This window comes from Staurois parvus, unplaced genomic scaffold (assembly GCF_062004578.1).
Source record: "Staurois parvus isolate SC_StPar_1 unplaced genomic scaffold, SC_StPar_1.0 ptg000576l, whole genome shotgun sequence".
Taxonomy (NCBI): domain Eukaryota; kingdom Metazoa; phylum Chordata; class Amphibia; order Anura; family Ranidae; genus Staurois; species Staurois parvus.
In genome coordinates, this window is record NW_028318372.1 from 2,312,949 (window position 1) to 2,329,394 (window position 16,446).

The 16,446-nt window shown below is 44.3% G+C and overlaps 1 protein-coding gene across 2 annotated transcripts in view; it reads right to left on the reverse strand.

The window, feature by feature from the left end:
• Nucleotides 1-16,446, reverse strand: part of HEPACAM2 (HEPACAM family member 2) — a 179,015-nt gene that overhangs the window by 13,305 nt on the left and 149,264 nt on the right. Inside the window, exons 7-9 of one of the 2 annotated variants that reach the window (XM_089692115.1) lie at nucleotides 16,372-16,409; nucleotides 15,113-15,186; nucleotides 3,934-4,037 (exon numbers count right to left, since the gene is read on the reverse strand). In XM_089692115.1, the coding sequence (XP_089548241.1) occupies nucleotides 3,934-4,037; nucleotides 15,113-15,186; nucleotides 16,372-16,409 (216 nt within the window). Of the gene's footprint in view, nucleotides 1-3,929; nucleotides 4,038-15,112; nucleotides 15,187-16,371; nucleotides 16,410-16,446 lie in introns of those variants that run through there. The other variant, XM_089692116.1, reaches the window with a different exon arrangement.

Below are 16,446 nucleotides of genomic sequence, written 5' to 3' on the forward strand. Positions count from 1 at the left end.
AGTAAATATAGAAGAGCCACAAACTCCCTACAAACTGTGTACAATACACCCAGTTGCAGCAAGTTAGTGCAGCAATTACAGGGTCAAAATGGGTGTCATATCAACTCCTCGCTGCCTTTCAAACGTTTTTTAAACACGATCCGCAGGTCTGAACTTTGCCTTAAAAGGACAAAAATGTAATACATTGCATGTTACCAATCCTTCAGTGTGGTGGCTGCATTCATTTTCTTTTCTGAGCCTTTTTTTACCTTTATTTTCACCTGGTGATCCTGCCAGTAACACACTTCCTGTCCTAGGCTGACAACACTTACAAAAAAATCGAATTTGAGAAAACCACTGCGCCAGGGGCAGACTGACAACTCATGGGGCCCCCGGGCAATAGAGATGAATTATTATGGCGGATGAATTAATATGGGGGATGAATTACTATATGGGGGATGAATTACTATATGGGGGATGAATTACTATATGGGGGATGAATTACTATATGGGGGATGAATTACTATGGGGGATGAATTACTATATGGGGGATGAATTACTATGGGGGATGAATTACTATATGGGGGATGAATTACTATGGGGGATGAATTACTATGGGGGATGAATTACTATATGGGGGATGAATTACTATGGGGGATGAATTACTATATGGGGGATGAATTACTATGGGGGATGAATTACTATGGGGGATGAATTACTATATGGGGGATGAATTACTATGGGGGATGAATTACTATATGGGGGATGAATTACTATGGGGGATGAATTACTATGGGGGATGAATTACTATATGGGGGATGAATTACTATATGGGGGATGAATTACTATGGGGGATGAATTACTATATGGGGGATGAATTACTATGGGGGATGAATTACTATATGGGGGATGAATTACTATATGGGGGGTGAATTACTATGGGGGATGAATTACTATATGGGGGATGAATTACTATATGGGGGATGAATTACTATATGGGGGATGAATTACTATGGGGGATGAATTACTATATGGGGGATGAATTACTATGGGGGATGAATTACTATATGGGGGATGAATTACTATGGGGGATGAATTACTATATGGGGGATTAATTACTATGCTTACTATGGGGGAATATTACTATACTTACTATGGATGACACATACAAATCATTCATCTACTCTTGGTCCAGCCCCCGGGTCCAATATATGAACCCATTGCGGCCCTCAAGTCAAAAAGTTTGCCCACCCCTGCTCTAGGGCCTCTGCTTTAAAAAAGATTGAAATGTTTGGGGGTTCAGAGTAATATCCTAGCAAAGAATACTGATTGTTATATGTGAACAAAAAGTGCCAGAAAAAGCCTGGTCCTTAACCCCTTCACGCCGGAGTTCCTGTGCTGGGAGGTGGGCGGGGCTTAGTGTCATGTGGCCGCTGTGACATCACGGCCGGTCACATGATCAGGAAAGGTCCCGATCGAAAGAGCGGACCGGGACCTTTCCGTGAGTACCGCACATGTGTGCTGGGAGTGCGCAGGGCGCACTCTCAGCACATATGTTTTTTGTTACATGAATGCAAATGTGCGGCTGCTCGGCCTCTAGGCGCAGACGCCGGGAGGCTGCACATTTGTGTGCGGCTGGTGTGAAGGGGTTAAAGCGGAGGTCCTGTCAACATTAACAAAATAAAAATCAGCAGCTACAAAAACTGTAATATGCTCGGTCTAACCGCACTTTTGGTCCCACATTGGACACTGAAGATCAACTTGATGAATAATGGATGTTCAGTGTCCAATGTGGGACAAAAAGTGCGGTTAGACCGAGCATATTACATGTGAGGTCACACTGCTGGAGGTGAGCAGACATCTGGTGGAGGAGTTGTGCACATTTCTTTGGTTGGAGCACTTGGTGATCACAGGAGGAAAGGAATTCTATACAGAATCATCTTTGTTTGGACTTTTATATTACTATCACTTATAATATTCACTATTATTTATTAATTAGCTAGATTTGTAGCGGTGCACTTTTTATTTTTATTTAATTGATTTTGCCCATATATGAGATAGGGTTTTGTGTAGCGGATATATATTTATTTGGGTATGTTACATTTACATATAATTTTTCATGTGCACTTCATTCCTTGATCCATAGTAGCGCATACGATTTCTATTTATTTTACAAAAACTGTAGCTGCTTACTTTTAAAAAATGGACACTCACCCGTCCCGTCAATACCGTGGTGTCCTCACACCTGCCGGGTTGACGGACCATCCTGTCTCCTCGGTTCCGGCATCTTTAGTGTGGGCACCCGGCTGTGACAGCTTGCGGATTCACAGCCAGGTGCCCATTACGCATGCGCGAGAAGTGCTGCACTTTGTGAATAGTCCCATAGTCTTCTGGGATCTTTCACGTGCCCCAGAAGACTATGGGGGGGGCAACTTCTGCTTTTGATTGCCTAGACGATCGCAGCGGACGTGGGAGCGGGTACCTGTCAAATTCAGGTACAGCCCTAACGGGGTGCCAATCCTTAACTAGTAGCCGACCGCAGATAGCCGAATGACGGCTGCACTGCGGCCGGCCAGTTCTGGGTGGACGTCATATGACGTCCTCCCAGAACGTGCTCTCCTGCGCGCCCCAGGGGGCGCGCACCCGGCGATCTCCGTGATCGCTGTGTCCTACGGACACAGCTGATCACGTGATGTGGTAAAAGGCCAATCACAGCGGCCTTTTACCACGTGATCAGCGGTGTCCAATGACACGCTGATCAGAGGAAAATGCAAGTGCCGGTTCTCGGCTGCACTTTCTTCACACTGTCAGATCGTGAGGAAAGTACTGCCGAGAACCGGCAGTTGTCAGAGCGGGGATCGGCACCGATCATCAGGGCACTGATGATCAGTGCCCTGATGATCGGTGCCCAGCAGTGCCGCCCGCAAGTTCCGCCCACCTGTGCCCAGCAGTGCGCCCACTAGCTCCGCCCACCTGTGCCCAGCAGTGCACCCACCTGTGCCCAGCAGTGCACCCACCTGTGCCCAGCAGTGCCACCCACCTGTGCCAAGAAGTGCCACCTACCTGTGCCCAGCAGTGCCACCCACCTGTGCCACTCTGCAGTGCCACCTACCTGTGCCCAGCAGTGCCACCCACCTGTGCCCACCCACCTGTGCCCACCAGTGCCACCCACATGTGCCCACCCACCAGTGCTGCCCACCAGTGCCGCCCACCAGTGCAGCCCAGCAGTGCTGCCAGTCAGTGCCACCAGTCAGTGCCCAGGGGTTGTGTCAGTCAGTGCCGCCAGTCAGTGCCCAGCAGTGATGCCAGTCAGTGCCGTCTATCAGTACCCATCATCAGTGTCACCTATCAGTGCCGCCTATCAGTGCTGCATATTAGTGCCGCCTATCCGTGACACCTCATTAGTGCTGTCTATCAGTGCCGCCTATTTGTGCCACCTCATTAATACTGCCTATCAGTGCCCTTTAGTGCTGCCTATCAGTGCCCATCAGTGCAGCCTATCAGTGCCCATCAGTGCTGCCTCATCAACGCACATCAGTGAAGGAGAAAAAATACCTGTTTGAAAAATTTTATAATAGAAACAAAGAAACTTTTTTTTTTTTTCAAATTTTTTACATTTTTTTATTTTTAGCGCAAAAAGTAAAGCGCCCAGTGGCGATTAAATACCACCAAAAGAAAGCTCTATTTGTGAGAAAGAAATTATCAAAATTTCATATGGGTACAATGTTGCATGACCGCGCAATTGTCAATCAAAGTGTGGCAGCGCTGAAAGCTGAAAATTGGCCTGGTAAATAAGGGGGTATAAGTGCCTGGTAGGCAAGTGGTTAACGGGGAGCGGGGGGACAAAGCCTTAAAGCAGAACTTCCCCTTTTGGGCGGAGCTCCGCTTTAAGTGGATAACTATAAAAGAGGTCATAAACACAGGGTTTCCATTTTTCATGTTAATCCCACTTACGACTGAGGATCGTTCTGAACTTGCTCTGGGACGTGTTGGATGACCTCATAGATGGTGCAGTTTATATCCTGGAGATGTAGGACATTAGATGCTTGTCCAGCTACCTGTAAAAAGGAAAATAAATTCATTAAAGGGCTGGTAAACCAGAATTCCAGACAGATTTTTATCACAGAGCGATTCATTTGACTTGAAATGATAGAGGTCAGAGTTGAAAAACTGAACTTAGGAGCAGGGGCGGACTGACAACTCATGGGGCCCCCGGGCAATAGGGGATCATGGGCCCCTGTGTCCTTGCCCAAATTCAAAAAAGCCTATGAAAAAGGTACCAGAGGCATCTCATGGGGCCCCCTACTGACCCCGGGCCCTCGGGCAGTGCCTGAGTTTCCAAATGGTCAGTCCGCCCCTGCTTAGGAGTAAGGGCCATGAAAGAAAAGTTGAGTATGTGCTGCTTGGGAGGAGGACATTATAGTGGACGTATTTCAAGCAAAGGCATTGCATAAGATCTCTTTAAAGTGACTTTGTTGCCTTAAAACAATTTTTAAAAAAGCATCCTGCAGAAGAAAACAGTTGCTTGCACTTCCGATCATGTCTCACTTCCAAAGTCAATCAGTAGAGCAGTGAACAGTGTCAGTGTCAAGAGGGACTGAGGACAGAGATTCCCCAGTCCATTTCTCTGCATACGTGGCTGCAGGGTACATTGAGTAAATGAGAAGAACTCTGTGCCGAGTGGCTTCCTTTTCATTCACAAAGTGAAGCATAATAAACACAGTTTACTACTGTATGCTTCAGTTATGAATGAGCACAGTGATTGAGCTGATCACTTACTATGTTCATTCAGAAAAAGAAGGGGCCATTAAATGACATATTTACAGGCCCCTTTCCCCGCTCTCCAATCTGAAACGATCTCCTGCAGCAGTTTTAGAAGAGGAGGAAAGTTGGCAGCGCTGTCGGGGATGGGGGGGACCAGGGGAGCATGCAGGGGGGGCCTGGACAGCAGAAAAAAGAAGGACAGGAGTGGCAGCAGGGGCAGCATTTAGTGGAAACGAATGGCTGTATTTTCCTCCTGCAGTAGCTGAACGCCAGTAGGAGGGAGAGGAGGAGAAGCTGACTTTTAGCTGCCACAGGAGGAAAATACAGGAGATTGGTTCCAGTAAATGCCTCCACCAATGCCCCTCTTGTGCAGATTCCAAGGGTCTGCAAGGAAAGGGTGGCGATCTACCTGTCACCTGCCCATGATCGACAGGTTGCCGACCCCCACCCTAGATCTTCTACAGCCTGTGACTGGACAGTGAAAGGACAATCAGCACAATGATGGGCTCATCTCTCTGTCACTCTGCTCTCTCCTCCTATCAGCATGTTTCCTTGAACTGAGTGGTTCCTTGTATTGCTTCTTCCTCTCCCAACAGAACCTCTGCTGTACAAAGAATGCAAGAGACCAATACCAGGTCACATTCAGCTACTTACACTGTGTGCATTTCTAAAAAGCAACTTAATTTGTGTCTTTTGTATCTGCCTAAAGTTTGACTTTGAAATCTCACCTTTTTATAACTCTAATGGAAGTTTGCTCCATGTTGAAAATCAATCACTAGAGAGGTAGCAGCAATTAGTGGCATCGCTTTGGGGGTGCAGGGGGTGTGGACAACACTTGGGTGACACCATCAAGTAGGTATATATACTGTATATATATATGTGTGTGTGTGTAAGAAACCCCTTGTATTTATACATGTGTGTGAGGGGCCACAACTCCGGTCCAGCATGTGTCTTCCATCATATACATTGTCCACAGCTTCCACCATCACCAATAGTAGAGAGCACACCAGGGAGATTTTGTCTCAGTGTCTCCCCAATGTGGATATTTCTCCTTGCTTCCTGTCCTGTGAGGGAAGGGATCTCCTAAGTGTCCCTGCAGCACTAGGATTCTGATGTATGACTGGAATAAAGTGACAACACCGGAGGAGTGGCGGTGACCTATGAGGAAGGAGGACATACAGTTGCAAGAAAAAGTATGTGAACCCCTTGGGATTACGTGGAATTTTGCATGAATTGGGCATAAAATGTGCTCTGAACATCATCTAAGTCACAACAATAGAAGAACACAGTCTGCTGAACATAATACTACACAAACATTAGATGTTGCTATGGTTTAATTGCACATAACATGTAAACATTCACAGTGCAGGGAGGAAAAAGTATGTGAGGCCCTAGCTTAATGACTTCTCCCAGAGCTAATTGGAGCCAGGAGTGAGCCAACCTTGACTCCAATCAGTGTGATGATATTGGATGTGTTGCTGACAGCTGTCCTGCCCTTAAAAAACACACACCTGTTTTGGGTTTACTGGTTTCAAGAAGCACTGTCTGATGTGAACCATGCCTCGCAGAAAAGAGCTCTCAGAAGACCTACGATCAAGAATTGTTGACTTGCTTGAAGCTGGAAAAGGTTACAAAAGTATCTCCAAAAGCCTTGATGTTCATGTGTCCACGGTAAGACAGACTGTCTACAAATGGAGAAAGTTTAGCACTGTTGCTACTCTCCCTAGGCGTGGTCGTCCTGTACAAATGACTGCAAGAGCACAGCGCAGAATGCTGCATGAGGTAAAGAAGAATCCCAGAGTGTCAGCTAAAGACCTACAGAAATCTCTGGCACATGCTAACATTTTTGTTGACACATCTACAATAAGGAAAACATTAAACAAGAATGGAGTACATGGGAGGACACCACGGAGGAAGCCATTGCTGTCCAAGAAGAATATTGCAGCACGTTTGAAGTTTGCAAAAGAGCACCAGGATGTGCCACAGCACTACTGGCAAAATATACTGTGGACAGATGACCAAGATTGAGTTGTTTGGGAAGAACACACAACACTATGTGTGGAGAAAAAAAGGCACAGCACACCAACATCAAAACCTCATCCCCACTGTAAAACATGGCGGAGGGAGCATCATGGTTTGGGGCTGCTTTGCTGCCTCAGGGCCTGGAAGGATTGTTGTCATTGATGGGAAAATGAATTCCAGAGTTTAACAAGACATTTTGCAGGAAAACGTGCGACCATCTGTCCGCCAACTGAAGCTCTGCAGAGGATGGGTGATACAACAGGACAATGACTCAAAGCATACAAGTAATTCAACAAAACAATGGCTGCAACAGCACAGAATACACCTTCTGGAGTGGCCCAGTCAGAGTCCTGACCTCAACCCGATTGAAATGCTGTGGCATGACCTTAAGAGAGCGATTCACACCAGACATCCCAAGAATATTGCTACACTGAAACAGTTTTGTGAAGAGGAGTGGTCCAAAATTACTCCAGATCGTTGTGCAGGTCTGATCTGCAACTACAGGAAACGTTTGGTTGAGGTTATTGCTGCCAAAGGAGGGTCAACCAGTTATTAAGTCCAAAGGTTCACATACTTTTTCCTCCCTGCACTGTGAATGTTTACATGTTATGTGCAATTAAACCATGGCAACATCTAATGTTTGTGTAGTATTATGTTCAGCAGACTGTGTTTTTCTATTGTTGTGACTTAGATGACGTTCAGAGCACATTTTATGCCCAATTCATGCAAAACTCCACATAATCCCAAGGGGTTCACATACTTATTCTTGCAACTGTAAATGGTTGGTTCTCGGTCCCATCTCCCCTCCCCCCATTGCAGGACAAGTCTAGATCGCTCCTCCTCCTGGACTTAGTGACATCATCATGCGGCATGAGCTCCCCAGTTGTCCTGTAATGGGTGGTTGTTTACTAGCCGGAGCTGGATAGAGTGATGTTTGCTGGGGGGGGGGTCAGGTGAGAGACCCTCCTCATGGAGTGCGGTGCAGGGGAATTGTATGTGTAACACCCTGCATAAATACTAGGTGCAGGGTGTTAAATGGACATATGATGGCAGCGTTCTGCAGATTAGTTAGACAGACCCTACCGAAGATAAGCATTGTGGGACTTGTGGGACTTCATTGTTTGTTGTGGAACTGACAAACTACATTTCCCAGAGGGGTGGGGGCAGATAAATATCAAGCCCGGGAACCAGAAGGGGTGGTGAACAGGGAGATCTGGAGAGGAAAGTTGTGGAGGATGCTGGAGGTCCAGACTGGGCCAGAACCGCAGAGAGAAAAATGAAGAAAGTGAGGATAAGTTGGAGACTGCTGGCAAGCTGGACTGGCAGCCTGGCAAAGGGGCGAAGCGGAGGCCTTGCGGCCTAAGTACTACACACTCTCAGTATACTAAATCACAAGAGCCTACTGTCATATCTGCACACTGCGGGTCACTCTGCTTTGGTGCTTCAGACCCAGTTTTCACTACTCACTAGTGAACTTCTCTAGCCTTGCAACTTGCTGCCTTTACAAACAGAGGGGACCTTCCCATTCTACTACAGAAGTGTACTCTGCCCCCCCCTTCTCTCAGTCTCGGCCTAACTCCCTAGTTTAGTCCCAGGAGTGCCAAAAGGGACACCCTCCAAATTCAACATCATTTAAGGGTACATCTTCCCTCACTTTATGTTCACCTTTTTTGGAGAACTCCCACACCCTGCATCAAGCAAGATTTGAATCTTTATGTGCATCAACCAGGGCCCCATCAAGCGTACAGAGCGTACATTGCATTTTAAAAAAAAGTACATTGATCTGTCTCTTTTACAGAGCTCTGCCTCTTTCAGAATTAAACACAGCCACCGATACCTGAGAGCCCAAAGTGTTTATAGTGCAAAAAATTAAACACCAAAAGAAAGCTCTATTTGTGTGAAAAAATTATATAAAAATTCATATGGGTACAATGTTGCATGACAGCGCAATTGTCATTCAAAGTGCGACAGTACTGAGAGCTGAAAATTGGCCTGGGCACGAAGGGGGTATAAGTTCCTGGCAGGCAAGTGGTTAAAGGGGTAGCATTACATATGCAATGTGAGATTGTGTGGTGCAGGGGAATTAAAATTGGAGGGGGGTCTGCAGGGGAATTATAACTGAGAAGGGGAGGGTAATTATAAATTAAGGGGGGGGGGGCTGCAGGGAAATTATAATTGTGGGGGAAGAATAAATATAATTGAAGGGAGGCTGCAGGAGAATTGTAATTGAAAGGTGGGGGTGACACCATATTTTACAGCACCGGCTGACACCAACCCTGCAGCAATGTAGTGACATATCAGTGTTTGAGTCATCAAGGTTTAAATCCAAAGAGCAAGTCAAATTTCAACAATTCTGAGTTTGGCTATAGATCTGCCCCTCTGCCTATGTCCTTATATCCCCTGATCTGTTTGTGAATGGATTCACTCCACTTTTGATGTGAAGGTCCAAGTCCTAGCTGGTCTATCACTAGCTCTGGGCTGAGCATTGCCCTGATGTTGAGTAAGGAACAGTACTATAGTAATGTAATGTCAATGCTGATTACAAGGGAAAGGTAACTTTAAAAAGTCGAGTTCTGAAATGCAAAGCCGGCATTTGTGTTCTGTCTTTCTCATCTGCGTTTATATATAGACCATCCTGCGATGTATCATATATTCACAGAGAACAACAGCCATATGGTCCATGCCTATGCGAAGTCTCTTTCTTCTTTTGTCTTGAAAAACACAAATAACTGCTAAGATGTAATTCTTTTATCTCAATGTCTCTGTCGCTGCAGCAATGATCATAGAACTATGTTGCATGGGAAGTTATTTACTAAAACTGAAGAGTGCCAAATCGGGTGCAGTTCTGCATAGACACCAACCAGCTTTCAGGGTTTATTGTCAAAGCTTAAAGTGGAAGTAAGCCCACTCTGGTAACTTTTAAATACAGTTAAGCCTTTAATAAGGCTTAACTAAGGGGACTCTAAACATCTCCTACTTGCACCATTTAGGAGAAATTTACTGTAGAAGCGCTATTGAAGTCACCGGCACATGCGCACTGCGCTCTCAATGGATGGTGTGCCGTCCATTAAAAGAGAGACGTGCTGCGGCTGGAACGCCCTTCGTGCATGTGCGGGAGTGAAGACATCGCAACTCAGCCAATCAGATGGCCGCAGCTCACGAACCCGGAAGAAAAACTGGGTGAAAGTGGAAGCTTTGAGGAGCCATGACAGTGCTCCGCTGCAGGGTTTCATGTTTAGGTAAGTCTTTCATAATGTGCTAGTATGCAATGCATACAGTGCATCCAGAAAGCATTCCCAGCGCTTAACTTTTGCCACATTTTGTTATGTCACAGCCTTATTCCAAATGGATTAAATTAATTGTTTCCCTCAACATTCTACAAACAATACCCTATAATGACAATGTGAAAAAGTTTGTTTTGAAATCTTTGCAATTTCTTAAAAATAAAAAACAAAAAAAACCCACATGTACATAAGTATTCACAGCCTTTGCCATGACACTCAAAATTGAGCTCTGGTGCATACTGTTCCTACTGATCATCCTTGAGATGTTTCCACAGCATGATTGGAGTCCACCTGTGGGAAATTCAGTTGATTGGACATGATTAGGAAAGGCATAAACCTGTCTATATAAGGTCCCACAGTTGTCAGAGCACAAACCAAGCCATGAAGTCTAAGGAATTGTAGACCTCCGAGACAGGATTGTATCAAGGCACAGATCTGGGGAAGGGTACAGAAACATTGAAGGTCCCAATGAGCACAGTGGCCTCTGTCATCCGTAAATGGAAGAAGTCTGGAACCACCAGGAATCTTCCTAGAGCGGGTCGCCTGACCAAAATGAACAATCGAGGGAAAAGGGCCTTAGTCAGGGAGGTAACCAAGCACCCGATGGTCACCCTGAAAGAGCTTCAGCATTTCTCTGTGGAGAGAGGAGAACCTTCCAGAAGAACAACCATCTCTGCAGCACTCCACCAATCAGGCCTGTATGGTAGAGTGGCCAGATGGAAGCCACTCCTCAGTAAAAGGCAAATGACAGCCCACCTGGAGTCTGCCAAAAGGCACCTGAGGGACTGTCAGACCATGAGAAACAAAACCCTCTGGTCTGATGAAACAAAGATTGAACTATTTGGCCTGAATGCCAAGCATCATGTCTGGAGGAAACCAGGCACCACTCACCAGCTGGCCAATACCATCCCTACAGTGAAGCAGGGTGGTGGCAGCATCATGCTGTGGAGATGTGGGAGACTAGTCAGGATCGAAGGAAAGATGAATGCAGCAATGTACAGAGACATCCTTGATGAAAACCTGTTCCAGAGCGCTCTGGAACTTAGACTGGGGTGACAGTTCATCTTTCAACAGGACAACAACCCTAAGCACACAGCCCACATAACAAAGGAGTGGCTACGGGCCAACTCTGTGAATGTCCTAGAGTGGCCCAGTCAGAGCCCAGACTAGAGCCCAGACTAGAGCCCAATTGAACATCTCTGGAGAGATCTGAAAATGGCTGTGCACCGACGCTCCCCATCCAACCTGATGGAGCTTGAGAGGTACTGCAAAGGAGAATGGGAGAAATTGCCCAAAATTAGTTGTGCCAAGCTTGTAGCATCATACTCAAAACGACTTGAGGCTGTAATTGGTGCTAAAGGGGCTTCAACAAATTATTGAGCAAAGGCTGTGGGGTTTTTTATTTTTTTTATTTTGAATAAATTGCAAAAATTTAAAAATTAACTTCTTTCACAATATCATTATGGGGTATTGTTTGTAGAATGTTGAGGAAAAAAATGAATTAATCCATTTTGGAATAAGGCTGTAACATAACAAAATGTGGCAAAAGTGAAGCGCTGTGAATGCTTTCTGGATGTATAGTTCAACTTTAACAATGAAATGGGGGAGGTGTCCTGTAGTCCTGTACTAGGGTTACAACTCTGCCCCTTCATGGCTACAGCATGGTAAGTGAGCATTGATATCCTAAGACTGGAAATGTGTTGCTGGCAGTATCAATATGTAAAAATAAAATGACAGCTGGCTTCCGAGTTCTAAACAAACACAAGCTCAAGATTTGTTCTATAGTCCCAACACATATCTTGTCCTGGGCTGACAAAACTACTCCTCCATAGATATCATAGTAAGTAGTAACTGTAGTCACCCTAGGACAGGAAGTGTGTTACTGGTAGGGTCACCGAATTAAAAAAAAGGGAGTAAAAAAGAATACAAATGCAGTCAGCGCATCGAAGTACTGGTAAGCTGCAATGTATGAATATTTTTCTTGGGTTTGGATACACTTTAAAAGGAAAAGTACAGCCAAAGACCTTTTGGCTGTACGTCTGTGGATCACAGGCGTGCAGTTCGTTCTGCACTCCTGTGACCCGTTTTCAGCCAACGGGGGGCTAAAGTAACACAAGTCCAGGCTAAGGAAAGAACCCAACTATATGGCTCAGCCTCTAAGTGATCTTCTGAGAGCCTAAACCAGCCATTCCAGTCCCCTCCACAATGCACCAGTGAGCACTGGAGGGCCAGAGCAGAGAGCCGGTGGCTGACAGTTACCAGCTCTCTGCTCATGTTGAACTGAGAACTGAGCAATCAGCAGTCTTAGATCGCTCAGTTCTCAGTCTTGAAGCCAGCAGACTGATACTGCATCCACCTAGGTGAGTATGGTTTCTGAAAAAAGAAAAAAAAACATACTTCTCTTTAAAGAAAACTCTATCCTTTTTAATGCTGTGTGTAGATATGCAGTACATTTGAAAATTATCAGTGAAAAGCTGATATCCTGGCAAACTGTTAAATACACAGATGAAATACATACTGTATAAGAGAACTGTTTTGCCCAAGGACTAATATTTCTGTCCATCATGCCCTGAGATATACACAGCTCTGCAAAACAGCACAGCTGGTGACCTAATTTAAATTCTACAGTAGTTAATCAATGCAGCCTGGTCACATTCACACCCCTATCCTGTGATTGGGCGGTGAAGAAGCAGCAGCACCTCCCTTCTCTTATTGCCATCTCCTGCTGTCAGTATGTTTCTTTTCTGGATATGTGTATGTGGCATACTTGATTGGCCATTACCACTGTGTTTCCCCTTTCCAGTCTGGGTTTTCCAATACAGGGTATTACAGGAAGCTGATACTAAATCAAAATCAGGTATTAACACTTGGTCCATTTAAAAATACACATCATTATTATTTATTGAATACAGAACTGAATTAATAAAGATTTTTTTTCAGTACCTGGAGTTCCACTTGAATAATAAATTATATCTATTTAGCATCATGACCTTGATCATTTTCATCTGCATGGAGTTTGTATGTTCCCCACATCTTGGCTACCTTTCAAAACATGCCTGCTAAGGCTCCATGCACACTGGCTTTAAAAAAAATGCTGCTCCTAGAGGAGTTTAGTGGTTTGCCTGTAAAAGCAACTAATGATATCTTACATGTCCATGCACATTAGGTCATTTAGAGGCATATTTTGAACTTAACATTTATAAGCAAAAAAAACTTCAGTTTTGCATTTTTGAGAGCATTTTTCTGGCAGAAAGAAAAAAATTGCTAAATGCTCATAAATGCTGGTACAAATTTAGCACCCTCTAGTTATGCTAGAGTGAAGAAAATTTAGTGGCTCACAGTAGTGAAGTGAGCATGTCTGTTTCATTTACTTTGGGTCAAGCTAGAGGGCTCTACAGGTCAGCTGTCTGGCACCTCCCCCTGGTTCTAGAGTGTTCCAGAAGATTCTAGAAGCTAGTGGGCAATGGGGTGGAGACCAAAATCTGCACATTCATGGGAATCTGACCAATCCCAGGCTGGTGGCAATGTGGCAGATGGGCCCATAAATTTGAGCGAGCCTAGCCAGCAGAAGAGTCTGTTGATTGGGAAGAAGGTGAAAGAGAGAAAGAATGAAAGAGAGGGAGAAAGAATGAAAGAGAGAGAGGGAGAATGAAAGAGAGAGAGAGAATGAAAGAGGGAAAGAAATAATGAGAGAGAGAGAGAGAGAGAGAAAGAAAGAAAGAGAGAGAGAGAGAGAGAAAGAAAGAGAAAGAAAGAGAGAGAGAGAGAGAGAGAGGAAGAAAGAAAGAAAGAGAGAAAAAGAAAGAGAAAGAAAGAAAGAGAAAAAGAAAAAGAAAGAAAGAAAGAGAAAAAGAAAGAAAGAGAGAGAGAGAAAGAAAGAAAGAAAGAAAGAAAGAAAGAGAGAGAAAAAGAAAGAGAAAGAAAGAGAGAGAGAGAGAGAGAGAAAGGAAAGAAAGAGAAAAAGAAAGAAAGCAAGAGAAAAAGAAAGAAAGAGAAAAAGAAAGAAACAGAGAAAGAAAGAGAGAGAGAGAAAGAAAGAAAAAGAAAGAAAGAAAGAGAGAGAAAGAAAGAAAGAAAGAAAGAAAGAAAGAAAGAAAGAAAGAAAGAAAAGAGAGAGAGAGAGAGAGAGAGAGAAGGAAAGAAAGGAAAGAAAGAAAGAGAAAAAGAAAGAAAAGAAAGAAAGGAAAGAAAGAAAGAAAGAAAGAAAAGAAAGAGAAAAAGAAAGAGAAAAAGAAAGAAAGAAAGAAAGAAAGAAAAAGAAAGAAAGTTAGTTAGACTGCTTAGCTGCTCAGCATGGAAGGCTAGTGCAGCTAAAAGGTCTGAACAAGCAGTCTTTTGCAAAGCTGCAGGATCCAAGGGGCAGAGTGAGTATCTCTACATTCCCAAGGCCTATAAGGGAGAAGGCCGCCAGATCCAATATCCAACATGCTTTTACAGGGACAGTGTCACAATTAACCTAATCCCCTTCTCTGGGCTGGTGGGCTGGCATTTTCTCACTAAGTACAGGGACCTCATGCTCCTTAAAGCAATTTTGCTGCTGATCCTTAAAGGGACTGATACCACTTAGGCTGGAGTACCATCCAGGACCCATTTTTGTACATAAACGCAAGAAGTTTGTCCTCAAAACTGTTCTTTCAAGTCAAGTTGGGCATCCCGTAACCCCTAGTTCCTATCCAAGTTCTTTTCCTCTAAATAAAACAACAAAAACAAGCCCATGGACTGGATTCTTAATTGCATGTGTTTGCCAAAAATGCCTTTTGACTGGTTGAGCAGGAAATAGGAGGACCAAACATCCAGCAGCTCCTTAGGGGGTAGCGCTACACATAAAATGCTCAAAAAAAATTTTCTGCCAATCTCACTGGGGTTTTCTTTAAGTCAGTGTGCATGACTCCTAATTTGATGTTTAATTGAACTGACTAAACTGTCCTTCTTATACTGTATGTGTATGTTGACTGTGATAGGGCATCAGGTTGTAGGTTTGTTCGCTGCAGAATCTGCTGATGTTATATAAATGATCAGGCTTGTGCAAAAGGCAGTATGGTCAACAGTACACATCCACGCACCCTGTGTGGAAGGGAAGAATCGGGCAAAGACACAAACTCGTATATCCCAAAATCATTAATAGCGTCTTCATGTCCTGGAAGAAACGAGAAAAAAAAAAGGAAAAATATTTTTTTAAATCCATTTCAATAAACAGAGACATTTTATTCATAGCTGTAATTTGTTTTAGTTTTGGATGCAGTAAGGAAAATTTAGATCTCCTTGTTTTTACTGCTATCTGTGTCCCCTCACATAGATTCTGCATGTAACTGTTGTCATTGGCACAGGACGTGATAGGAAAGCTACAATTTTATAGCCGTCACCTGAAAAAGAGGCAAGGGCAAATTGTTCAATGAGGACACCTGTTCTAGTGACAACTGTCTAAGGCTGGCCATAGATAATGCAATTTTCTTTCCTTTAACAAGGTGTTGAAGGATAGGAAATTGCTTAATTCCCTCCATCAACTGACTGGTTTCTATGCAGAGCTGCATTAGATTTTCCACTCTCCAGTTTCAGTAAATCTCCCACAGTACTACTAGAGATTATTGTCATTGCAGCCTCTTTACAAATGACCACTCAAATGTTTGTACTCTATGCATGAAGGTAAAAAACCTTCACTGTGCAGTGTCCCCCCCAACACTGCAGTCTCGACTATCCCAAACTCCCTCTTCTCATTGACTGAGACAGAAGCGGGAGCCAATGGCTCCCACTGCTGTCAATCACAGCCAGTGAGCCAATGAGGAGCCAATGAGGGGGGCAGGGCCAAGCCATGGCTTCATGTGTGAATGGACACACAGAGCAGCGGGTGCCCCCACAGCAAGCTGCTTGCTGTGGGGGCACCCGACAGGAAAGGGGTGCCAGGAGAGCCTGCATGGGACCCAAGAAGAGGAGGATCTGGGCTGCTCTGTGCAAAGCCACTACACACAGCAGGTAAGTATAGACATGTTTGTTATTTTTTCTTTTAAAAAAATAAACCTCTAGAATCACTTTAAATATTACCACACCATTTTGATAATTCTCTCAGCAATATTATACAAAGATTAGGAAAAACATATCATAAAGAAAAAAGTTAGTGTGAAAAGAATGAATCAGGTCATTTAACCACCAGAACCCAGTCGAAAGAATATTTTCATTCACTGGGCTAAACACCACAAGTTAGGAAAAGACAGTCTACTGCCCCTGGGGCCCCAAGGGCTGCAGAATTGGTGCCAAAGGGATGTAAGCCTAAAATTCACCAATCTGGCCTAGAACTGCAAAAACCAAACAATCTCTGTGAACATACCTGAAAATATTGGCGTCCTTCTATACTCTGTGGAAGGCCTGAGATGAGACAGAAATATAAACAAATTACAATGTT